General features: G+C 46.5%; 1 protein-coding gene across 1 annotated transcript in view; it reads right to left on the bottom strand.

Moving 5' to 3' along the window:
* SMAD3 (SMAD family member 3) overlaps positions 1-6,394 on the bottom strand; it is a 58,529-nt gene extending 52,135 nt beyond the window's left edge. The window contains exon 1 of the mRNA XM_081839159.1: positions 5,765-6,394. Within this exon, the coding sequence (XP_081695285.1) occupies positions 5,765-5,970 (206 nt within the window). The 5' untranslated portion in view covers positions 5,971-6,394. The remainder of the gene's footprint in view (positions 1-5,764) is intronic.
* Between the last annotated feature and the right edge of the window lie 19,705 nt (positions 6,395-26,099).

The raw sequence follows: 26,099 nt of genomic DNA, 5'->3' as shown, positions 1-26,099 counted from the left end.
CACACGAGTCGAACACATGTTAACTGGAGAGTCGCCTGTACTGTTTTTACTGCTGTAATCCATCCTGGGACCTTAGAGTTAAAGGCAGGTAATAAATAAATAATATTGATTATTATGGATGGTGTGGATGCTCCCCTACAGTGGGAGAACAAAGAACAGGCAGTACTCGGAAAACCCTCAGTCTGGAAGCGCCACAAGTCTCAGGGTGCTGCAAGACTAAACGTCACATACACTGTAAAAGCAGGAATATAGGAAGTGTCTTCATTCAGAGTAAGAACCACTGATCCATCTAGGTCAGTACTGTCTCCAGGGTTCTAGACAAGAGACTTTCCCAGCCCTACCTAGAGATGCTGCCAGGGACTGAACCAGGGCCCTTCTGCATTCAAAGCAGATACTCTGCCACTGAGCTATGGCACCTCCCCACTCTCTCTACAGATCAAGGTGCTTTCTTGAAGCCTGCAACAATACAGTGGAACCTCGGTTTTCGAACCTAATCCGTTCCAGAAGACCGTTCGGCTTCCGAAAAGTTTGAAAACCGAGGATCAATGGGCTGGTCAATGGGGGGAAAATGAAAAACATGGCTCGGAAGCCGTTCAGATTCCGAAAATCATTTGAAAACTGGACTAGTTTTTGGCATTCAGGAGCCGAAACGTTCCAAAACAGAGACGTTTGGGAACTCAGGTTTGACTGTACTTACATATTCACAGCCCTTCTGCCCACTGCAAGAATTTAGAGGGCATTGGGCCGGGTGGGTAAAAAGCAGGCAGAGATAAAAAGAGATGAGAAAGTGAAGCAGTAAGAAGGAAATGCCTTGCAGCCTGTAACCAGAGCATACTGGGATTAAAGGTGGATCTGCATGTGAAAAGGGTGGACAGCTATTGGTCTGTATTATTTCCTGAGGGGCAGCTGGGTTTGTCTCTTGCAGTAAAAACAATCAAAGGAGTCTTGAGGCCCCTGACAAGACTCACACATGTATTATAGCAGAAGCTTTTGTTAGCTGTAGCCCAATTCACCAGATGCACGGAGTGAAATCTTATCTGGAAGGTATATACAAGAGACAATCCTAAAGTGGGAGTTGAATGGCAATGAGATGCAAACAATTACAGTCAGTGGTAACTGGGGCCTAAATGTAGGTTCAAACAGGCACATCTTTTACAGTAGCAGTTCGGTGATAATTACTCAGCATTGTGGAGGACTGACTGTAGGAGGGCACAAACCACCCATGACGAAACTGGCTTAGATAACACAGATACTGTAGCAAAGATAAGCAACTTAACACATGTAGTGTGATAAAAATACCTTGTCTCAGTGTAACCCACAAGGTCTACCTTTGTTCCAAAGGCAGCAGCACAGTACATCAAGTCCCAGGGGAAGAGGGAGGAAGACCTAGAATTTAGAATTTAAATGTGAGCCCAGTTGAGTTCTGGGCCTCAGAACAAATTCCTGCGCTCAAAATTATTTTTGCACTCCAGTGACAGTTGGAGGAACTCATGGTTCTAGTTTTGCTTTTGTTTTTTAAAGTGTATCTTACAAATTGTATATCAGAGACTGACCACTTGTGTCCTAGATTAGCACCCTGCCACCCACATCCACACAAAAAGATGTCAACAAAGATGGCAGGCGAACCTTGCTGGGGAGAGCATTCTACAAACAGAGAACAACCAATGAAGAAGTCTTCTCCTCCCTTCAAGCCTCCCTCAGAGGGACCAGGAGAAGTGTCTCAGATGAAGATCTAAGGCAGGCTTCCTCAAACTCAGCCCTCCTCATGTTTTGAGACTACAATTCCCATCATCCCTGACCACTGGTCCTGCTAGCTAGTGATCATGGGAGTTGTAGGCCAAAAACATCTGGAGGGCCAAGTTTGAGGAAGCCTGATCTAAGGGACCAGGTAGGTTCATACTGGGAAAGGCACTCCAGAAAAATACTGGAGTCATGAGCCGTAAAACACTGTAATAAACCAGCACTCTGAATTGGGCACAGAAGCGTACAATGCATAATATATGTACACCCATGTTAAAAGTGGTGCAGCATTTTTCACATGGTGGCAACTTATTCCTACCCAAAATGATGCAGGAAGGAGGTCAGCCTCATCTGTAGTCACTCCTGAAACCTACCAGCATAGGACAGCACAAACTGATTGGGATTTCTTAAAACTTTACAGCGGATTTACTCACATCCTGAAAACAATTAAATAAAGCGAAATAACAATGGGGGATGTCAGGAATCGCCGCCCCATACAAAGAAACATTTCAGTCCTACACGATACTCTCCATCTTCCCAGAGGGGCCAAGCGCAACAGATGCCCCTTTGTGCAAGCCAGCCACTCCATACTAAATCATTCTGACAGCCAAGACACACATTTACAGAGCGTTAGGAAAGCAGGAGGCAAGGATGGAAACAAACAGGGGGAGAGACACACAGAGAGAGAAAGCACTATTTCAGGACTTTCTGGACTGTATAGTATGAACTTTAGCCTTTTTTAATGAGAGAGAGAGAGAGAAGCAGTGATGATGCCTTATAGCTCAAAAGAAAAGAAAATTTTCAAAGCTGCCAAACAGCTCAGTTTTTCCAGTTCAGCAAAACCTCATAACAGAACGCTAAGCACAGCAGCTCCCACCCCTCAAAGACACTTCTGAAACTTTACAAACTTCCGAGCTCATGCGTGCAAAACATGAGTGGTGTGTGCCTGCACACGCAATGACAGCCACGCACGGAATGTAAAGAATGAATGGCCAAAATAACAACCATGATTAATTACTTGGCCCATATAATAATCCCCACCCTGTTCAGCTTAGGTGTTACTGCCCTGCCCGTAAGAAAGAGCTGCAGTCGCCTGGGCCCACCAAGAGTCCTGGAAAACAGTCGTGCTGGTTTCAACGCAGTTAGTTACGTGCAAGGTTTTTTGCGTAGAAGTGGAAGGAAGAAGGAACACCAGCGTTTGGCACTAACGGAAATAAAGCAAGAGACTCACGCTGTTATTTCCAACAGAAGAGGAAAGTAAATGAGATATGGATGCACGGACCCCAACAGAATATTTGTAGGCTCCCCAGTTTGCATAACACACCTACTGTATTCTACAAATGCAAGTTAAGGAAGGCCTTGCTCTTGGGCAGCCTTCGCCAACCTGATGCCCTCCAAATATGTTTTGGGCTAGAATTCCCATCAGCCTCGTGCCTGCAGAAGCTGAAGCCTCTGACATCTAAAGGACATCAAGATGACTGAGGCTGTTCTTGAGTTGCCATTAATTTGATTCTGAATTGATTTTTGAATGTATATTACCATATTTTTTGCTCTATAAGACTCACCTTTTCCCTCCTAAAAAGTAAGGGGAAATGTGTGTGTGTCTTATGGAGCGAATGCAGGCTGCGCAGCTATCCCAGAAGCCAGAACAGTAAGAGGGATCGCTGTGCAGCGATCCCTCTTGCTATTCTGGCTTATGAGATTCAGGATATTTTTTTGTTTTTTTTGTTTTCCTCCTCCAAAAACTAGGTGCGTCTTAGTGTCTGGTGTGTCTTATAGAGCAAAAAATACGGTAATTAATTGACTGTGATTTTATGTAAATTGTGCTATTTTTGCTGTTGTTAGCCGCTCTGACCCCGGCTTTGGCTGGGGAGGGCGGGATATAAATTAAAAAATATATTATTATTATTATTATTATTATTATTATTCTGCAATCACAAGTCTACCAGTACCTCTGTGGGTTGTGAGGGAAGAGATACACAAGAGCTGCTATGGATCAAGACTGTCCATCACTTATCCAGACATCGCTGAGGAGCACTACATTCAATGCTTAAAGGTACACTACTTTAAGGACGTCTGCATGAGCCTGACTTCCAGTACAGGGGAGGGGTTTCCTGTATCAGAGTGTCTAGCTGCCTGCATACAGATACAATGGTACCTATACGCTTCAGGTTACAGACTCCAAGAACTCAGAAATATTACCTCGGGTTAAGAACTTTGCTTCAGGACAAGAACAGAAATCGTGCAGCAGCAGCGGGAGGCCCCATTAGCTAAAGTGGTGCTTCAGGTTAAGAACAGTTTCAGGTTAAGAACGGACCTCCGGAATGAATTAAGTTCTTAACCCAAGATATCACTGTACCTAGAAATGAGTCACTTCACACCTGCTTCTAAATCAAGGTGCACCTCCCTCATATATATGCTTGAGCTTAACTAACTACTAACTGCTTCCAGGGAAGACCAGATCTTTCATGCTCCTCAGTCCTACCCAGAGGCCCACAGGTTCCGCATCCTTGTTTTGAAACATACAAACCTGCCTTATACCAATCCAGACCCTCGGCCCATCAAGAGCAGGGTTTCAGACAGGGGACATTCCCCAGTGATTCCTGGAGATGCCATCCAAGCAAAGCAGATGTTCTACTGCTGAGCTACTGCCATATATGTGAATCTGGCCTCTTCAATATACAGCTTTTGGGGAATGCTGAAAAGACACCTCTTGACCCTGGCATTTGACATTTCAGTTGTGTACGTCCCATCTTATTTCTTGCAACTATAAGTTGTTTTGAACTGTTTTCAACATTGTTCTTCAATTGCTGTAAGCTGCCCTTGGACCTTATAGGGATGGGCAGGTAATTAATAATACGGTAATATTAATAACAATACATGAATACAGCTGCAGCAAGTCTTCTTGATGAAAGCACTCGCTCACTCACTCACTTGGGCTTTCTAAAATGCCAAAATAGAACTATGAGCAGGTGAGCTGACCTTCCAAAGACAAGACTATAAACAAAGACTATAAAGCAGCTTTCCACAACCTGGTGCCCACTAAATGTTTTGGACTACAATTCCCACCAGCCACAGTTGGCATGGTGAGCCCCAGGTTGGGGAATGCCAACAGAAAGTACTTCATGATAGAAATCAACTTTATATTTAAAAGAAAATATTCTGTTTATAATTTTCCACGATATACAGTGAGATTTAAAGAATTCAAAAGCTGTTTTAGAAAATGCATGTGTATAGATTTGCAGGACATAAAGTTAAAAAGCAGTAGTTACACTCCTTGCATTTCCAGCTCCTTAAGGATGTGTAAATGCTCCGAGGTGTGGAGAGGTTGTCCCCAAAGTGTCCAGCTGTGTGCAAGAGGCTCCATCAGCCTCCCCCAGCCAGGCACCCTCCAGGTGTTTGGGAGTTGTAGTCTAAAACTTTTGGGGGGCACCAGGTTGGCAAAGGTGGCTTACACAGCACCTTGAATGAATAAAGGAGATCCCAGGCCTTTTACACAGGGGCACTTCTAAGAACTATACCACCCTTTCATTCGGACTGATGGATCCAGTTTTCAAAAAACTCTCAGCACAATCCTAACCATGTCTACCAAGAAGCAGACCCTAATGAGTTCAAAGGGGCTTCTTCCCAGGTATGGGGTAGGTGCTCGGATCGCAGCCTCAACGCGCTGCACAGGGGCAAGGAGGAAGAACAGCCGATCCCCCACTTTTTTGCTATTGTTCCACCCCCGCATAAGACCAAGTCCAAATGCACGCTTACAAGCGACATGCCGGAGATCCCGCTTAGCAACCCACTTTCCTCGCCGCGTTGCGGAAGAACCGGTCGGCGTGGTTTCCTGTGGGGCCACCAGGTGGTTCAAGGAGGGGAAGGGGTCTCCCCAGCCTAGCCAGAAGAGGTTTCGGAGGGGGAACCAAAAGCAAAAGCAGCGGGAAGTGTGGCAGGACCCCAGAGGCACCTGCTTCCCCGCCTCCGCCTTGGCCGCCCGCCGGCCCTCTGCCCATGCCCAGAGGCGCCCTCTCCTCACCTGGGGATGGTGATGCACTTGGTGTTGACGCTCTGGGTGGTGATGGCCTTCTCCAGCTCGTCCAGCTGCCCGGTCTTCTTGAGCTTCTTCACCAGGCTCTTGACCGCCTTCTCGCACCACTTCTCCTCCTGCCCGTTCTGCTCGCCTTTCTTCCAGCCCAGCAGGCGCTTGACGATGGGGGGAGTGAAGGGCAGGATGGACGACATGGCTGCGCCGCCGGCGGCCCCAGGCGGGGAGGAGGAGAGACGGAGACGCGAGAGAGGACGGCCAGCCGGCGGCGGGAAAACGACGGAGAGAAAGCGAGAGAGGCGCCGCCAAAGACCCAACAACTTCCCTCGACGAGACGAACTTGGCGGCGGCGGCGGCGGCCCCCGGGCCGACCCGCTTGGCTCCGGCGGCCCGCGAGCTGCAGCAGCGAAGAGCAGGCGGCCGCGGCTGCACAAAGGCGGCGCGCGTCGGGGTCGAAGCTGCAAGGGGCGGCCGCTGGCCGCCTTGGCCTGGGGACAAAGCAGAAGAGCGCGCCGCAGCTGCTGCAGCAACCTCCTCCTCCTCCTCCTGCTTCAAACTTTCTCCTGACTTCTTCTCCGGCTCCTCGGTGAAGGCGCCTCTGGCGGTGGCTAGAGCAGCGCCTGCGTCGGCCGGGCCCTCCCCGAGCTCCTCCTCCTCCTCGCTGCGTTTTCTTGCGCGCGTAAAAACGCGCGCTCCGCGGCCCGTCTGAGTCTCATGCAAATGCGCGGGCCGCCCCCGCCGGAGGCGAAGCGAGGGGGCGGAGAGAGGAGGAGGAGGAGGAGGAGGCCGCTTGCCGGCGGCCCTGGCACTCCGGACGCCGCTCCCGGGACAGGCCAGGCGGCGCGGAAGGGGAGCAAACAGGGGGAAAGTTTCCTTCCACCTCCCCGCGCAGCGCACCATCTTCCGACGAAGGCGGGGGTTTTGCCTGTTGCGTCTCAACCTCCCTGGGCTGCTGGGCAAAGCCACAAAATCAGGAGAGAAAGTGTGCCGTAGTGGTTAGAGCGGTGGCTCCCAAACTTTTTTTTTGGGGGGGGGGTCAGCCCCCTTGGTTCCATCTACTCTCGCTCCCAGTGCCCCCGCCCCTGCCCCATAACAAGGATTATTCAGAATTTGGCTTTGCGCAGCCCACGAAGGGAGATAATAACACAATGAAAGGCAAAACAGTAACAGTTGCACATTTATTCGAAACCCAGTTAAAACCATCTACCCTATTTTTCGCTCTATAAGACGCACCAGACCACAAAACGCACCTAGTTTTTGGAGGAGGAAAACAAGAAAAGTATTCTGAATCTCAGAAGCCAGAACCGCAAGAGGGATCGCTGCGCAGTGAAAGCAGCAATCCCTCTTGCTGTTCTGGCTTCTGGGATAGCTGCGCAGCCTGCATTCGCTCCATAAGACGTGCACACATTTCCCCTTTTTAGGAGGGAAAAAGTGAGTTTTATAGAGCAAAAAATACGGTAATTCAACAAAATCGATGAACGTGATCCAGGGATAGCAGCTTTCGCCTTGCCTCTTAGCGCCCTTCCCAAGTAATCCCTCCCCTCCCACGGGGACAGTACTTTGGGAACGACTGAGTTAAAAGTGTATCCAGGAGACTCCTAGGTTCCAAGAAATCCCCACTCGGCCATAAAGTTCACCGGGTGAGACATTTTAGTAAGTCACTACCTCTCTAGCTCTAAACCTACCTCACAGGATTGTTGTGAGGATCAAAGGGATGGGGGGGGGGAGAGAACTGTTTGTGCCACCTTCAGCTCTGGAGGAAAGTTAAGGTGTAAAGGTCATGTTTACTTACTTCATTGATGAATCACATTTCCATGAGGTGTCTGGAAGTGATCTACAATACAATATTTTATTTATTTATTTATCAATAAATATATATATATATAAAACAGTTACAAGTAGCAACAGCATATATTTAAACCATTTAATACATACATACAGTTTAAAGCTGCAAATGGCACACACATAAAGTTAAATCAGATCCAAGACAGAGACCAACTAGGATAAATATTTTAGAGGAATGTCTTTCACAGGTGCTGAAGAGATAACAGAGGAAAGTGCCTGATTTGCAATAGGAGGTGGTGGTAATAATAATAACAGTAATGATAATGATAGGCTTTGGTACTATTTATATTGTTATCTATGATAAAATAATAAATTCTTCTTCCCACCAGGGGGTTTGGCCTTGAAGCCTCTGTGGAATACCAGAGCTGGGGGCTGGAGTCGTGGAAATATAAGCAAACATGCCTTGGAGCATGTGCAAGGTGCCTTAATAGCTCACTGTTTCATTCTTTACCATATTTTCATCCTGCTTTTCAGACAAGGAGATCACATCAATTTTAAAAAGGACAGAAAGACGGAGTAGCCCTGCCTGCCCTCAGGTTTTCCAAACGGAAAAGTCAGGGCACTCAAGGAAACTGCAGCTGGCTGCTACACCCAGCCTATTTGCTGCACTGAACTCATTGCAAGAAGAGGGAAAGAAACAGAGCGGTGTAATGGTTAGAGTGTCAGACTAGGACCTGGGAAAGCAGGATTCAAATCCCCACTAAGCTAGGAAGCTTACCTGGTGACCTTGAGCCAATCACTAGTCTAGCCTACCTCACAGGACTGTTGTGAGGATGAAAGGGGGAAGTACTATGTGTGCCACTTTGAGTTTGTTGGAGGAAAGGTAGGGTACAAAGGTCATGAATAAATATAAATAAATAATGGTAAGAAATAGTCCTGATGCTATTTATCATTTATATATGCATGTGTGCACTTTGTATTTGCAAAGCACTTGCCAATTTGCCCTTGTGACAACCCTTTGAGGCAGGACTTCTGTTATTTCAATTTTAGCAGATGAAAGGTTGGGTGAGAGTGACATGACCAAGGCCACGCAGCCAGTCAGTGGCAGAGGAGAAACCTGAGGGAGTTCTCCCGACCCACCCAGAGCCAATTTTGGGAGGTAAAAGGCATAGGGGAAAGGGAGGTGGGAGCCCCTTTGCTTAAGCAGAAGTCCTCATGCAGACCTTCTGCTCTTGGGGTTCATTGGGTGATTCCCACCCTGTACCTTTAAAGCACATTTGAAGCACATTCTTGCCCTCAAAGAATTCTGGGCAGTGTAGTTTGCAGCTCACAGAGTTCCGTTTCCTGGCAACCCTTCACAAACTACAAGGCCCAGAATTCTTTGAGGGAAAGAACGTGCTTCAAATATGCTTTAAAGGTATTGGGTGTATACATAGTCTTAGCTGGTGGGGTGTAGTTCACGCCACAGAAGCTGCTTAAGTTTCTGAAGATTGGGCTGGATCTAAAAGCACCGTGACTGCAGACCTCACCTTAAGAAAGAGTAGGACTCCAGTCCATAGCATCATGTGCCCACCCGCAGCACCTCCATCTGGTCTGAACTGAGCTTCGTTGTTGTTGATAGTTTTTTGGGTTTTTTGGCCTGCATCCAGTCCACTATGGATCGCAAACAACAATTCAGCACTTCTACAGCTTTTTGAAACTGGTGGAAAAGAGATGTAGAATCTGAGGGTCATAAGCATACTGATGAAAGCTCACTCCAAACCCACAGATAATGGTGAGTGGGTGCAGGGCTTTTATTAAAGCCATAACTTGGCAGAACTCAGTTTCAGCATCTCTCAGGTGGGCGCCATTGCCATTACAGTGGTGCCTCGGGTTACATACGCTTCAGGTTACATACGCTTCAGGTTACAGACTCCGCTAACCCAGAAATAGTACCTCGGGTTAAGAACTTTGCTTCAGGATGAGAACAGAAATCATAGTCTAGTGGTGCGGCGGCAGCAGGAGGCCCCATTAGCTAAAGTGATGCTTCAGGTTAAGAACAGTTTCAGGTTAAGAACAGACCTCCGGAACGAATTAAGTACTTAACCCAAGGTACCACTGTATTAGAGAACGAGGGAGGCGTTCATGGTGAGTTCTGGCCCCTCTTTTTCTAGAAAAATAGCACTGGGTGGGTGAGTTTCTTTGGGGTCACGGGCGATGTTAGACAGTAGAGGTTAAGCCCCTGGTGGCCGTACGGGGTCCACTGAACCTCTAGTAACCAACCCTTATTGTATAGCTAATGGTTAAGAGCGGCTCCCATAACTGTGCAATGTATTAGACTGGATTTTGACCTTGTTTTCATTCATTTGCTTTGGCCTGGTCAGAACCTTCCTCACCAATCTATTTCAACTACAAAATTTGCTTGTAAATTTTCTATGGTTATGGGAGTGTTAGGATTACTCCAAAGGCTACCTGCAAACCCACAGATCTGTCTCCAAAGCCCTAGACAGGGTTGCTTTCTGGCAAAGAGTTTTGGACATTCTCATAATGGAAAAATAACCGAAAGGAAAAGGACAGAGTCGTCCTAATTTTATACGGTCTGGATCCCTTTTCTGGCACAATAAGAGTCTGGTGCCTTACAAGCTTCCTTCAGGATTATGTAAATCGAATAATGTGCCCTTTTAAGTGATGAGAATGGCTTTTCAGCGCACCCCCCCCCCAATAACAAACTACTAGAAGCAAGGCTCTTTAACCCAGAGATTTTATTTTCTGTTAAATATTAATATACGTCAGTGTCTGTGATCTGGAGGTTGAGATGAAAGTCCACCATTCTCCATAGTTTATGTATTGGAAAAGCAATTGAAATAAAAATAATAATATTTTCATGGGTAGCATGCGCCACTCAGTCCCGTAATAACAAAACCATGAGATCCTAGTAAATGTTTTTATGTGTCTAGCTAATGTTTAAAAACCTCCTTGGGGGCAATCCTATACTAGAGTTATGCCAGCTGAGAGGCTTTACCAGTGGCATAACAGCTAAGCTAGCAAAATCCGTCGCCCCAATACCCCAGTGCAATGACTGAAACAAGGTAGATGTGTGGGTGGCACAAGTGAACGCTGAATTCTATAAACCTGGGGAGGGGGCTCAGGCCCGGGGGTCAAATGTGGCCCTCCTTGCCTTTCTATCTGGCCCCCGGAACTCTCCCCAGGTCACACCCATCACTGTCCAGCATTACACCCTGGCTGGAATATGTCCTTGAGCTCTTATCTTGCTTGTCTGGATGGAGGAAGCGGATGGGTAAGATTTAGAGAACTAAAAAATTGAGAGAAACAAACAACAGTACAGTGGTACCTCGGGTTAAGAACTTAATTCGTTCTGGAGGTCTGTTCTTAACCTGAAACTGTTCTTAACCTGAAGCACCACTTTAGCTAATGGGGCCTCCCGCTGCCGCCACGCCTCCACCATGCGATTTCTGTTCTTATCCTGAAGCAAAGTTCTTAACCCGAGGTAATATTTCTGGGTTAGTGGAGTCTGTAACCTGAAGTGTATATAACCTGAAGCGTATGTAACCCGCGGTACCACTGTGTTATCAAGTGGGAAGGGCCATAGCAAAGTGGGAGAGCGCCGGCCTTGCATGCACAAGGTGCCAGGTGCAATCCTCAGCATCTCCAGGTAGGCCTGGAAACATCCTCTGTCTGACACACCCTTAGAGGGACCATTGGTCTTGCTCAGCATAAAACAAATTCCTCTATTCCTGGGTGGGGCTGCAGTGGCTCAGGGGCTCATGCTTTGCACATGGAAGGTCCCAGTTTCAGTCCTCAGCATCTTTAAGAAGGGGTGGGTATGCCCCTGGCCTGAGACTCCAGAGACCCACTGCCAGTCCATATGCAGACAATACTGACCTACATGGACCCTTAATTTGACCAGACGTATGCTTGGTTCCCACTTGCAGGTTTCCCACAGGCATTCGGTTGGCCACTGTCAGAAGAGGATGGAGGGCTAGGTGGGCCCTTCTGATGGTTTTAAGCCATCTCCCAATGTTTGGGGCTGGCCCACCCATGAGGCTCCATGAGGTGGTTGCCTCAGGCAGCAGGCTGGGGACAGCTGGGAGGAGCGGCAGATCTAGGCCCTAAGGAACAACACCGTTCACTGCTTCCTGTGTTTGTCACCCACCCCTGCCTCCTCTTCTTCCTCCTCCTCCTCCTCCTCCTCCTCTGCCCCCCCCCCCCCGCCTGCTCCTCTCCAGACTCCTTTTTTCTCATCCGCCTCTTTCAGTGTGCAGGGGTTTCCTCTGGGTGGGTGTGTGCGTGCCATTTTCTGTTCTGCTTCAAGCAGCGAAATGTCCTAGGTCAGCCCTGTCAATGTTCCTAAATTCATAGAAGCCCAGGATGTATATGCAGGCCTGACACCATCTTCCCCAGGGGGAAAAGGAGGTGGGAAGTTTTCTCATACTCCAACAGTGAGAAAAAGGAATAGGGTTGCTGTTAGAAATGGCAGGGAAGGCTGGATCCAGCGGCTGAAAAACATCTTCATGTATGCGACAATGGCCGCGAGAGTTTTAATAGCACAAGGACGGAAGACGGAAGTAACCACAACTAAATAATCATGGCAAGAAAAATTGATGGATTATGCAGAACTAGCAAAACTGACATACAAGCTACGGGACAAGGATAACTGATTTTAAAGATGAATGGGAACCCTTTACAAAGTATTTGAAGACACAACAAAGCGAACTGGACTCCTTGGCTGGTTTTGAATAAACATTCACAAACTGATAATAATCAGCTAAATAGTTTGAGGATCTATACAACTGTGTAACATGCAGAAAACAGCATTTTTAGAGAATTCAAAGACTGGAACTGAGGGAAGTTGGAGGGTAGGTTCTGTGGGGGGAGGGAGGAAAAATGGGGGGAATAAGGATGATATGTTTTTGGATAATATGTTTTGTTTTAATTTTGAATAAAAAGTTATTTTAAAAAAATGACAGGGAAGGCTGGATCCAGCGGCTGATGGGATATTATTATTTTTTACGGAAAGGTGATGGGTAGGGGAAAAGCTGTGACCTAGAGGGTGATGATGCTGAGAGGGGGTGGAGAAGCAAGGTGGCAGCCAGTCGTCTCCCCCCACCCAGCTCCCCAGCCACCGAGTTCTCTTACGTAACCCTCAAGCCAATTCTGCACACAACTGTCTGTTCCTCCTGAGTACTTCTAATGTTTGTCCTCACCACTGCCTCGCCAGAACACATCTGTTTAAATCTTCACTTTTCCTTTTCGAACTGGGCATTCCGTATGCGAGCGAATGTTTAAAGAAACACACACACAACCCACCAAACTGCCCCAAAGCATTTTAACAAGTAAATATGTTTTTTTCCCCTTTTCATTTTTATGAATGGGGCCCTGTTATCCCGAAACTGGTCTGTAATGATTCTTTGTTCCTTGAGTCTGCTGGACTCTGATAAAAGGGTATTCCTATTCCAGGAACATTTTTGCATTTTTATTTTACTGGGTGAGAGAATCGGGAAGGAGTTATTGGGGCTTGGGTCAGTAGTGATGGGAGGATTTTACGAAGTTTTACTCAAGAGTAGACCCAGCTTAGTCAGGTTCATTAATTTCAACAGGCCCACTCATAATAAACCTTAGATGAATGCCTCCCATCATCATTTACCGAAGCCTCAATTATCCCTCTCCTCTTCTCCCACCAAGCAAAATAAAAATGCATGAGATAACATGTGCAGAGGAGGGCGGCCGAGATGATAAAGGGCCTTGAAAGCAAACCTTCTGAGAAGTGGTTGAGGGGGGTGAGGAATGAAGAGGCCGTATGGATGGAGATAGTAGGCTCTGAGGAAGGGAGAGAGTCACTGCTGTGAACATGTTAGACGGAGTTGCAGTTTAGGTGGTCATTTTGAATTTTGTGCTTAGTTTTGTTTTAATGGTTTGGAAACCAAGCCTTATGAGGAACGTTTAAGGGAGTTGGGTATATATTTAGCCTGGAGAAGACTGAGAGGCCTTTGGCCAAGGCACAGTCTGACCCCCTCCTTTGGTAGTCCTCATAGAGCTCTGGCCCAATGGTTGCCATTAATTTGATTCTGATTTGATTTTAAAATGAATTGATTTAGAATGCTGTGTTACTTTTATGGTTGTTGGCTGCTCTGAGCCCGTCTTCGGCTGGGGAGAGCAGGATATAAATAAAATTATTATTATTATTATTATTATTATTATTATTATTATTATTATTATTATTATATCTGAACGGCTGTCACATGGAAGATGGATGGAGCTTGTTTTCTGCTCCCCCAGAGGGTGAGACCTAAACCAAGGGATTCAAATGACAAGAAAGGAGATTCTGCCTAAACCTTAGGAAAAACATTCTGACAGGAAGAGCTATTGGACAGTGGAACAGACTCTCATGAGAGGTGATGGACTCTCCTTCCTTGGAGGTTTTTAAACAGAGGTTGGATGGCCATCTCTGCTTTAGCTGAGATTCCTGCATTGCAGGGTGTTGGACTAGGGATTCAAGCTACACAGCTGCAAATAAAACGTTTTAAATGTGTTGCAAAGTGCAATATACAAATGTGACACAAGATGGCGACAGAGAGCTATACAAAATTCAATGTATTCTTCAAAACATTTTAAAATAAAACATTTTCACAGCATTTTAAAAATATGTGTGTAGCTTCCACCTAGATTCCATTCTATGATTCTATGACAGATGGCCACCCAACCTCTGTTTAAAAACCTCCAGTGAAGGGGAGTCCGTCACCTCTCGTGGGAGTCTGTTCCACTGCTGAAGTGCTCTCCCTGTCAGAAAGTTTTTCCAAATGTTTAGTCGGAATCTCTTTTGCAACCTGAAACCATTGATACGAGTCCTACCCTCTGTCAGGCGGCAGTGGATCCAATCCCCACGGCAGGTCACCAGGAACGGATAAGACAAGGAAAAGTTCTTACCAACTGCTTTTTATTCAATATTCACTGAGAGAGGCCCAGAAATGAAGCCTCTTGGAATAATGGTGTTGCCCCGAGTGAGTCTCCACCCTCTCCCTCTTTCCCTTCATGCATCATCCCTATCAGTGTTGATAAGTGCGCTCTGCCTCTGAACTCTCTGCTCTCCTACTTTCAATGCTCGACAGGTTCTGTGAGAGGAGGGTCTGGAATGCTTTCTAAAGACACTGTGTCCATCAGCTTTCCTCCCTCCGGTGCTTCTCTACCATTATTTCCCAGTTCCCCCCCTCATCTGCCTCTGAGCTGTGATCTCCCTCACGCCCCTGTTGTAATTCTGTACTGTTTTCTTCTTCTCTGGAAGGGTCAGGTTGGGGAGGTGGTCTCCACCAATCCTCCTCTGTCCAGTCCCAGAGCAGGAGGGATTATTTAGCTGGTGTAGTGGTTAAGAGCGGAGCCAGCATGGTGTAGTTGTTAAGAGTGGTGGACTCGTAATCTGGGGAACCGGGTTCGCTTCCCCGCTCCTCCACATGCAGCTGCTGGGTAACCTTGGGCTAGTCACACTTCTCTGAAGTCTCTCAGCCCTACTCACCTGTTTGTTGTGAGGGAGGAAGGGAAAGGAGAATGTTGAGACTCCTTCGGGTAGTGATAAAGCGGGATATCAAATCCAAAATCTTCTACTCTTCTTCTGTTTTTCCTGCACAGCAGGGGGTTGAGCTACATGACCCTCAGGGTCCCTTCCAACTCTATAGTTCTATGATTATATGAAGTAGAGTCAGCAACAGATCACCTTGACGCATTGACCAGGCCTCAGATAAGCCCTGCTTTCTTATGTGGTCCTAGTATGGTGGCGACTCAGGGCTTATCTACATTGCAGACTCTCAGTAAGCATTGCATCTCCCTCAGGGACCACCAGAACAGAAGCTTGCTGAGAGGGACTAGGGATCTTTCCCAGAGAATTCCCAGCACATCCTCAGCAAACTACAATTCCCAATATGCTCCGAGGGGAAACAAAGGAAAGTTAAAACACTTACAAAGTTGGCATAGCATGCACCTGGAAGCTTAATGTGGATTTCCTGCACGTGCCAGCAAATGTCCGCATGACACCGTCCTCACCAAAATGCCATCCCATAATTCAATTCAGAGGGATTCCTTCCTCATAATTTATTTATTAATCAGAATTTCTGCTGAAATAATAAATCCAGATTTAAACACATGCAGACTATACATTTAAAACACCACCCAAAAGAATCCTGGGAAGTATGGTTTGTTAGGTATGCTGGGAAATGTAGCGCTGTGAGGGGTAAACTACAGTTCCCATGATTCTATTTTTGGGGTGGGGTGTGTGCTTTAAATGTATGGTGTTTATGCAGCCCCTATGGGTAAATAATATGGGTGGCATCTCTAGGTAAGGGTAGGGATATCCCCTATCTGAAACCCTATAGAGCTGCTGCCAGTCAGTGCAGACAGTACTGACCAATGGCCTGACTCTGTAAAAGGCAGCACCTTGTGTTTCTGTCTCCCAGCTTCAGTTTCTCACATCCCCAAAATGTGGAATTGTGGGAATGAACATAACCAACCTACCTTACAGGGATGTTGTAATGATTACTTAGACGACCAGTGCTCTCATTCCCTGCTTTAGAGCTTTGCAGAAGACTCTGGCTCTCTTCCAGATGTTCAGTTCAGGTCTTTTGGCCTGATTCTGGAAGGCAGCATCTTACAACCATAAGGATAAGGTAGTTCAAAAGTGACAAGGGGTACTGAGCATGCACAAACTGATCTTTCATTTTTGGATGCACTAAAGATTTTTATTTTTTAATCCAGAAAAAAAAATATTGAAAAAGGTTCAAGTAAACTATATTCCACTTTTGCTAGATGCAAATCTCTGGAAAACACTGTTATTCACCCAGTGGGATTTTTAAAAGAAAAAGAAAGAAGGGGGGGGGGTTTGGAGCCCCTAAGGCTGGTTTTACATAAAAGTTAACCTGTCAAATCAATCAGCATTGCAAAAATAATTATGATGATGCTGTGCGACTCCAGCAGTGGGGGTTTGGCTTAATCATCTTTCCGTTCCAACTGCACCATTCCAGTTCTGCATGAGTAAGGCAGCAGACTGCTCAGTAATGAGCGTTATTATCTCCCTTCCCCACCACTGGGGCTGAGGGAGCCTTGCAAGGCCGGCAAATGGCTGTTTCCAAAAGGGCGAAGGCTGAAATCCAAACCCCGGGCATGTGACGGAGCTCTCTCAAATGCCAAGCAGGCAGAGGCCCCCTCGAGGGTGGAAAATCCTGCTCTCAGAAACATTCGGATGCTTTTGCCTCAGCCCAGAGAGCCTGGCCTGCTCTCCATCGCTCCCCCAGGAGCAAGCAGCCCGCTTTGTGGCATGGGGCAGGGAGAACATGGCACACATGCCTGCAGCCCCCATTCCTGCAGAAAATCAACCTAGGGAACATGCACACCCCATACATTTAAAGCATGTGGCTTTCCCCGCAGAGAATCCTGGGAGTTGTAGTTCATTCAGGGTGCTGGGAACTGTAGCTCTGTGTTGGTTGGGTACTGGGAGGACAGGATGCTGGGCTAGATAGGCCATTGGCCTGATCCAGGAGCCAGGCTGTTTTTCAGTTCTTATGGTCTGACTCTGTTTAAGGCAGCTCCACCTGTTCCAGTGCAAAGTATACCTTGCGGAATCATGTACACAGAAGTTTCTGGGGCTCACCCAGGTCACACGAGGACACTTTCTCTTTGCCTTTTTAGGGCAGCAGAAAGGCAAGGGCTGGCCTTGTCCAGCCCAAACTGAATCCTGAAATCCAGCGCTTTCATCTTGCCATTGCCTTCGGCCTTTGCCAGAGACTTTGAGATAACATAGGTAGGCTGAGCATTGCCGCCCGCTTCTCTGCACATGTGCACAGCCTTGCTCTTTGCACAAAGAGAGGCCTCACAGAGGGGTACAGTTTCAGAGTCAGCCTCCAGAAGCTTTGAAGAGGCCGGGTGGGGATGGGGTGTGTTGCATTTGCAAGAGGGGTGTTTTCAGTGGCATCTTGGGATGGGCAAATCTTGCAATTTCAGTTCCTTCTTTTTCCATTCTTAAGTTACATTCTCCACATTTCCTCCTCAGTTTGTGAATCTTTTGTCGTCATTGAGCTTACAAAGAAAATTCATCGGCATTTTAGTGCAAATTTCTTTTGATACGTACACGTTTTTGCACACACTTTTGCCCAATACTCACATTTCGACAAAGGGATTGTCCCCGGTACATTGCATTTTGCATATGTTGTTTTCACTAATCTATGTATTTAGGTGTACACTTTATCCCCAGTCTAAACATTACTTGGTTGGAGAACTGCATTGCAAAATTCAGAGAAGCGCAAATCTTGATAGATGGCTGCATTTCGGTTCACATCTTGCTTCCGTAAATTTTCAGATATGAATAAATTTTATTATTTTGGTCACAGACCAGTTCCAGCCCGCATACAATATCAAGGAAGTCATAAACCACGATAGGGATACATTTGAATTTGCAATTAGGTCTAACAGCTGGCTCCCTCGGCCAATAAAGCAAGATGAGCGCCGCAACCTCAGAGTCGGTCACGACTGGACCTAATGGTCAGGGGTCCCTTTACCTTTACCTTTACCTATAACAGGGACAGACAATATTTCACCCAAGCTTCTTAAAACCAATGTTGATTGGTGGGCCCCAGTGCTTGCTGCCTTGTTCACCAGCATAGATCAATCGGCTACCATCCCAGAGGATTGGGGACTAGCAATCATCATCCTAATATACAAGAAAGGGAGCAGGCCAATTAGTCTCCTAAGCATTATCAGTAAACTATATGCTGCCCACTTACGGTATGTAATAAACCTGAGGATTGGATGGAGCGAGAACATGTCCTTAAAGAAGCACAAACTGGTTTCAGGGCACAGTGGCGTAGCGTGGGGGGTGCAGGGGGTGCCGGCCGCACCGGGCGCAACATCTGGGGGTTAGGGTTAGGGATAGGATTAGGGGGCGCAAATCCAGGGTTAGGGGGCGCAAATTACTTGCCTTGCCCCGGGTGCTGACAACCCACGCTACGCCACTGTCAGGGCAAATCGGTCAACTTTAGACCAAGGCCTAGTACTACAACATCTTGCGGAGAAATATACCTCAAGAAAAGGAGGATCTCTCTACGCAGCTTTCATAGACAGATAAGTTCACCTTCGTGGGCAAACTGCATCAAGAGACAGCTTCTGCTCGTGACGGCCCAACGCAGCCAGCGGCAGCTCCACTCCCAGGTCAGGCGTGACCCAGGGGTATACCGGGCTCCCTCCATGCCCCACTCCCCTTGGGGGGGGCTCCTCATGTACCCACCCCGGGTGGCGGTAGCATACACTCCACTACTGGTTAGAGTTTTGGACTAGGACCTGGGAGACCAGTGTTCAAACCCCCTCAGCCATGAAGTTCACTGGGTGACCTTGAACCAATCACTCACTCTCAGCCTGACCTACCTCATAGGCTTTGTTGTGAGGATAAAATGAGAAGTGTATACACCACTCTGAACTCCTTGGAGGAAAGGTTATACAGTGGTACCTCGGGTTACATACGCTTCAGGTTACATACGCTTCAGGTTACAGACTCCGCTAACCCAGAAATAGTACCTCGGGTTAAGAACTTTGCTTCAGGATGAGAACAGAAATCGTGCTCTAGTGGTGCGGCGGCAGCAGGAGGCCTCATTAGCTAAAGTAGTGCTTCAGGTTAAGAACAGTTTCAGGTTAAGAACGGACTTCCAGAACGAATTAAGTACTTAACCCGACGTACCACTGTATAAACCGTCTGTCGCCCACCTTCTCCCTTTATAACAGGGTTGCAATGGCTGTGTTGTTGCTGGATCAATGTTGTTTGATCAAATGTCTTCACTCGTGTAGCCATGTGGGGCACCTGCTGTGCCCTTGATCAGTGTTTTGCCTATGTACCGACCTGAGCATTAAAATGTTCAGTAGAAAATGCACTTTGAGCTTGTTAGCTCAGAGATGGAAAGAAGATAAAGTACCTACTAGAGAAGAATGGCAAATGAGGCTGTTGGACTATGCCGAAATGGCAAAACTGACCGGAAAGCTCAGGAACCAGGAAGACCAAAACTTTAATAGGGAGTGGGGTAAATTTACAATTTACCTTAAAGACCACTGTAAGCAGCTGAAAACATTAGCAGGATTGCAATGACACTTGTAATGTAACAATAACTATGGATACAATGGAGTTATTAAAAAAAAATTGGTTTGTTTAAAAAAAGATGCAGTTGAAAAAGGTTTAATAATAGAACCCATCGAGAGGAAGGTGGGAAGTCCAGAGATTCAGGAGAACCTTGTAACTTTGGATGTGTGGTGGTAGGATTGTAAACTTAAATATGTAAAACCAAATAAAAGTTATTATGAAAAAAGGGGGGGAAATGCACCTTGAGTTTGAGTTCTTCATTGAGTGGGAGCCGGGACACAAGGCTGCTCTTGCAAAACCCGGCAGGGAGGACAATGGAGATCTTCTAGATGGTTCTGCTTAGCATTGGTGCTGCCTGCACTTTCTGTTGGGTCTCCCTGCGCTTCACCCAGACAATCTTGAGAGACCCAACCAGGCACCACTACTCGGAAACAAGTGAAGTGGATGCTGTTGGTCCAGGCAGAGGTTGTTGTTGTGGTTTTTTTGCAAAGCCTTCTAAGGTTATGACGCAAACTAATCATTTCCCTCTCTGTAATTATCTTATTGTGGTGATCCAAGCCGCATGACTATTGTATATTCTCCAACAGGGCCGGCCCTACTATTTGGGAGAGTGAACCTGCTGCCTCAGTCGGCAGTAATCTGACCTCCACTATCTCCCCCCGACAGTTGTGTCCCATAAGCTAGCTTGCTGCTCTCAGGTACAGTGGGGTATACTGCCCTACCACTGGCATTCAAGTACTGTAAGATTCAACTGCAAGTCTGGTCAGATTCTGTACACGGAATGTGAAAGGCTTTCACCTCAGGCAGGAAAATGCCTTGGCTCTGCTCTGCTCTCTGAAGCCATTTTGACTCTTGTTAAGATAAAATGGATTTCTTTTGGACTCAAACTGGGGTCACATCCGCACCTTACATTAAAAGTCGTATTCTACGACTTTAAAAGTCATGGTCCGCCCCCCCCTAATATTATGGGAACTGTAGTTTGTTAAGGGAGCTAAGACTTGTGAGGAGACCCCAATTCCCCTCACAGAGCTACAATTTCCAGAGCTCCCTTGGGAGAGAGATTGATTGTTAAATCACTCTAGGAATTGTATTTTTCTGAGGGAAAAGGGGGCTCTCCTAACAAGTCTACCCCTCTAACAAACTATAGTTCTCGTGATGTTACACTGGGGAATGTCACTGCCCTCCATTACTCATGGTCCTCAGAGACCCAGAGCTGGGTTTACAAGTCCTGCTTTTGCTTCCTTGCCATCAAAGGGGAATCGAGGTTTGTGGCTGTGCAAGTCGGGACTTGGCAGAGTGTGTTTTCGTTTATATTTCACAAGAAGTATGGGAGGTTAGAAGGGCATTCTTTTTCTTTTAAAAATCAGATGTGCTTTTGAAATCGGATGCTTATTTTTGTTAGAATGATCTGCCAGGGGCGTGGGGGTGGTTGGTTGGTTGGGAGGCAGGACTCCCCCCCCCCCGCCCAATTGCAGAGGATGTGAGAAGGGAAGTATTTTTCTTATTGCCTTTCTATGCAGGAATGGAGGTGGTTGGATACATCGGACACACCAAAAATAAAAAAAGGAAAGAGAGAGTTTGTGTTTTGCTATGATGAAGAAGCTCTTTTTTCCTTGAACGCACAAATGCAGTCTCCTCCCATAGCACTGAGATCCTGCAGTGGTGTGCACTGTTACTGCACTGTTTCTTCATGGGTGAAACCTATTTTATTATTTTTTAATTGCTTCTTTAATGGTATTTCTATACTGCTTACATGGGGGGGGGGCGGAATCTGAGGTACACATAAGTAAAAATACACACTGGGCAACATCAGGCTGTCACTATTTTACACAGGGAGTTCAAGTACGTACCTTAACTTTAGTATTCCCCCATTCAGTGTAGATGAAAGCGTCCAGTCGTCCTAGAGCAACGAATCCACTCCCCCCCTTCCCCGCTTTTTTCTTTATTTTTAAAAAAGCTTCCAAACCCTGGAGCTGTTCCAACAACAGCAACAACATTACATTCCAAACTTCCAGAAATTGCATTGCCTTTTTTAAAAAAATGCAATTAAGAAAATAAGCACACTGGGGTTTTTTGTTTTCTGTTTTCCTCACTCACCTCTCTAGGGTTCCCAAGCTCAAAACAAACTCCTGTGATGTGATTAAACTTAGCAACCTGGAAATAGGGAGAGTATCAGAGCGACCTTTTGTTATGACACAGTGCTGATGATCTGAAAGCTCATCACCCTGAAAGTGGCCAACCAGAAGCCTACAGGAAGCTTACAAGTGGAACAACAACAACAACAACAACAACAACAACAACAACAACAACAACAACTTTATTATTTATACCCTGCCCATCTGGCTGGGTTTTCCCAGCTCCTCTGGGCAGCGCCAGCCACTCTAGGAATGTATTCCAAGTGACTGGTTGGAAGGCAAAGGGGCTTTGATCCTGGAGGTGACATGTAGCCAGTGCTTTGTTTCAGGGGGGCGGGGGGGCGGGGGGGCGGGCGGGCGGTGCATTTGTGAATCTAACGAGAGAAGAAACTATTTTTTAAGAATTGTTAGTTTCTTCTCTAACACGGTGAATCGTCAAAATGAGAGCACCCCTAAACATTTTTATTTTTTAGAAAAAAGAGCACTACCAGCAAAGTGCCTGCTTTGGCCTTCAAAGCCTTAAAGTATCAAGACCTCAATACCTCAAGGACCCTGTGGTCATCACCTGAAGCCCTTCTTTGCATGCCTCCTTCATGAGAGGTCCAAAGGGTTGCAGCATGAGAATGGGCCTTTTCTGTGGTGGCTCCTCTTTGTGGAATGCTCTCCCCAGGGATGCTCATCAGGTGCCTTCCTCACATATCTTTAGGCACCAGGCAAAAAGGTTTCTCTATGATAGGGGTGCCATATGCCCAGAATTTCCGGGACATAGCCAATATTAAGCCCTCGTAAACAGTATCCCAAGTATCTCCTTCTCATCCATGGATGGCTGCCTGCTGCGTTTGTGGTCTCTGCTGGCACCAGGTATGAAACCTCTACTCCTCTGACCTCCACACAGGTCCCCCTGTTTGCATTTCCCTCAGTGAAGGTTGCTTTCAAGGGGTCCTTGTTTAACACACCTTGCCCTCTGGAGCTTCGGGCTCAGGGGACAGTCAAGGACCAAGAACACTCACTTGCTGGTGAGCAGTATCAAAAGACTCCCTGTGGAGATTTTGATCTGAGGAACACCTTAGATTCAACCCACATTTAAAGACAAGCCTCCTAATTTGCACTTTACAGAAAAACATGTGAGCAAAAGAACAACAATTATTCAAAATCCGCACTTCTCCAAATTTTACAATGCAGTTCTCTTGCCAAGTGATGTGAACCAGAATGCATATATTAGGGTACGTGTGCATAAAAACGTATGTGTGAAAAACACGTAACAAAAATGTGTTATATTAAGGGAAATTGGTTGGGAGTGGGGAATGTGCATATTAGGAAAAATCACCTACAAATGTGTTTATCAGGAGAAATTTGCACTAAAAATCTGATGAATTTTCATGAAGAGAGAGAGCGCGCAAACTGATGTGGAAATGTGGAGAAGTGAATTTAAGATTGGAAAAATGAGAAGCTGAAACTGATAACTTGAGGGAGGCTTACATGCCTGTGGAGTAGAATTCAGCTGGAGACCTTCCAATAGGCGCTGTGTGGGCCTCTTGTCAGGAACCTTGAAAAATCTCCTGAAAACCCAAGAAAGCTGATGGGTACATTTACAGAACTATCTAGACCAGCCTTCTTAAATCCAACAGTGCTGCCCTCAGCTCCATCGCCTCTGGGAATATAAGAGATTGCTGGTGGAATGCACCCTTTGCCCTAATGGGCTAATCTGCACTCTATGGGCTAGGCAGTAAATGTGCACACACACACTTTTGTACATATGCATGTGTACATATATCCATGTACATCTGTTTTACTTCAAGGACACAAAATCCGCCATTCAGCCCATGCTTGCATCTTGGGTTTCATTTCCGCAGCTGTTGGATAATCCCCAGCCTGGGAGACTGAAGACTGGAGCAGCCCTAGCAGATATTCTCCCCTTAAGCAGCAAAATCATCCTCTCACCCTTATCAAGGGATACCTTCCTCCCCATTTCTCTGCTGCTCTGTTTCTCTAAACGGCACTGCCAAGCCTCGCAAAACCAATGTTCGATTCCAGAGATTAGCAATGTACCCTCCAACCGTCCCAATTTTCCTGGGATGGTCCCAGAATTACAAAAGCCATGCTGCCTTCTGATTAGACCCCCAAATGCCCCAATTCCCCCCTCCAGCGCCACTGCTGAGCTTGGGGAAGAGGATGAGCCAGTGCGGCTGCTGCTGCAAAGGAACATCCCATTGCCTCTCCATGGTCACCTCTGGCCTCCTCCCTTAGGCAGCTCGACCTCCCTGCAAAAAACCCACAGACGCCAGAAAGAGTTGACACGGGTGTGCGATTCTTTTCCTAAGCAACGCAGGAGCAGACCTCACAGCCAACCCGAAACTACAAATCCCAGCAGCCTATGCGAAAGTGGAGTTTCCCGTTTCCAACTACACTTCCCAGCAGGAGGGTGGGGACCAGGCGTGAAGACGATAATAAATAATACCCAGGTATATAATGTATTATGCACATTTCTTCTCAAATTCCGTCAATTTCATTTATATTTTGAAAGTGCTATACAGACATATCTTGGATCTCAAATGCCTTGGCTCCTGAACAAATCGGCTCCCGAACGATGAAAACCTGGAAGTGAGTGTTCTGGTTTTCGAACAATTTTCGGAAGCTGAACATCCGACATGGCTTACGCGGCTTCCAATTGGCTGCAGGACATATTTAGACCAATACAGTAAGACCTGATGATGAGGGAATAAACATTGTGTGTGTGTGTGTGTGCACATGCAAAATGGATCTTCAGTGGAGCGTGTGTGTGTAACAAAGCTGCAACTAGTGTTCTTGTATGGGTGTGATAGAGCTGCAGCTGGAAAATGTATGTGTTTACGTGTCTATGATCACATGCACACTATGTTGGGGGTGGTGTGGGAGATTAAAATGGCATCTTCTAGATACCTGGAAGAAGAAGAAGAAGAAGAAGAAGTAGAAGTGTTTGGACTTGATATTCCACCTTTCACTCCACTTAAGGAGTCTCAAAGCGGCTAACATTCTCCTTTCCCTTCTTCCCCCACAACAAACACTCTGTGAGGTGAGTGAGGCAGAGACTTCAGAGAAGTGTGACTAGCCCAAGGTCACCCAGCAGCTGCATGTGGAGGAGCGGGGAAGCGAACCCAGTTCACCAGATTACGAGTCCACTGCTCTTAACCACTACACCACACTGGAGCGAAAAGGGTGATTGGGAGCAGACCAGGTCACTGCGACACACTGACATTAGACTTGAATCCAGTTCCCCACTTCCACACCATACAATTAATGCACATGGATGCCACTTTAATAGCTTCCCCAATGGTTCCTGGGAACTACAGTTTACCCCACACAGAGCTACAATTCCCAGCATCCTTAACAGACTACAGTCATTTACTTTAAACGTGCTTAAATGCACATAGTATGGATGTGACCTGTGTGTGTGAAATGATGTTGCAATGGAGGCAGGAGGGGCAAATCCACAATATACATCCAACACACATTTAAAGAACATGAATCACCTCAAAGAAGTGTGGGAACTGTAGTTCATTAAGGGCTGCTGGAAATGGTAGCTGTGTGAAGGAAAAACTAAAGTTCTCAGGATTCTGAGGGGGACAAGTCATGTGCTTTAAATGTATTCCTTCGTTGTGCAACATTTGAATTCCTCCACCCACTAAGCACAAGGGGTCTTGCTTTAGCAGACTGAGAATGTTGGATGTGCGCTTATTTCTGGAGGGTATTTTGGTTCTTGTATCTCACTAAAGTAGCAAACGGCAAAGAGATAAAAAGATCAGCAAAAATTCTTCCTTTGTTTGACAGGCATAAATATAACAGAAAAATGCCTCCGAGCTCATGCATAGTTGTTGCATTAAATGTACATTTATGAGTCAAAATAAGTTTGATTTAATTTACATGTAATATCCTCCTTTTGCAGGAAGTACAAGTGTTGGGGGGGCAGGGGGGGCGGGAGGTGAAGGGGTTGACAAATTAATGTATTTTGGATCAGCCACTCCTTGGAATTTATCTTGGCTGCTTCTTTCCTGTTTGGCAGGCAAGAGGGAGAAACGCCAAGAGATCTCTGATGAATCCCAGGGCCGTTTGTCTCACGGACGTATGCAAATTGTTACAGCAGCCGTGTTGCAACTCACCCACGCAGGCAAACAGATTTTACTCACCACCTGATGAAGCCAGAATGAGTCACAGGTGGCTCTTTGCAAAAATACCTGCCGGATGGGCCTCTGAACATATGGCTCAAATACCATTATTAATAGCAGAAATCAGAGGTTTCCCATTAGTCACATGGGAAAGAACCAGACGG

Source organism: Podarcis erhardii (assembly GCF_964252035.2).
Source record: "Podarcis erhardii genome assembly, chromosome: 14".
Taxonomy (NCBI): domain Eukaryota; kingdom Metazoa; phylum Chordata; class Lepidosauria; order Squamata; family Lacertidae; genus Podarcis; species Podarcis erhardii.
The sequence above is the reverse complement of the archived record's forward strand: the minus strand, read 5'-3'. Positions and strand labels throughout refer to the sequence as shown.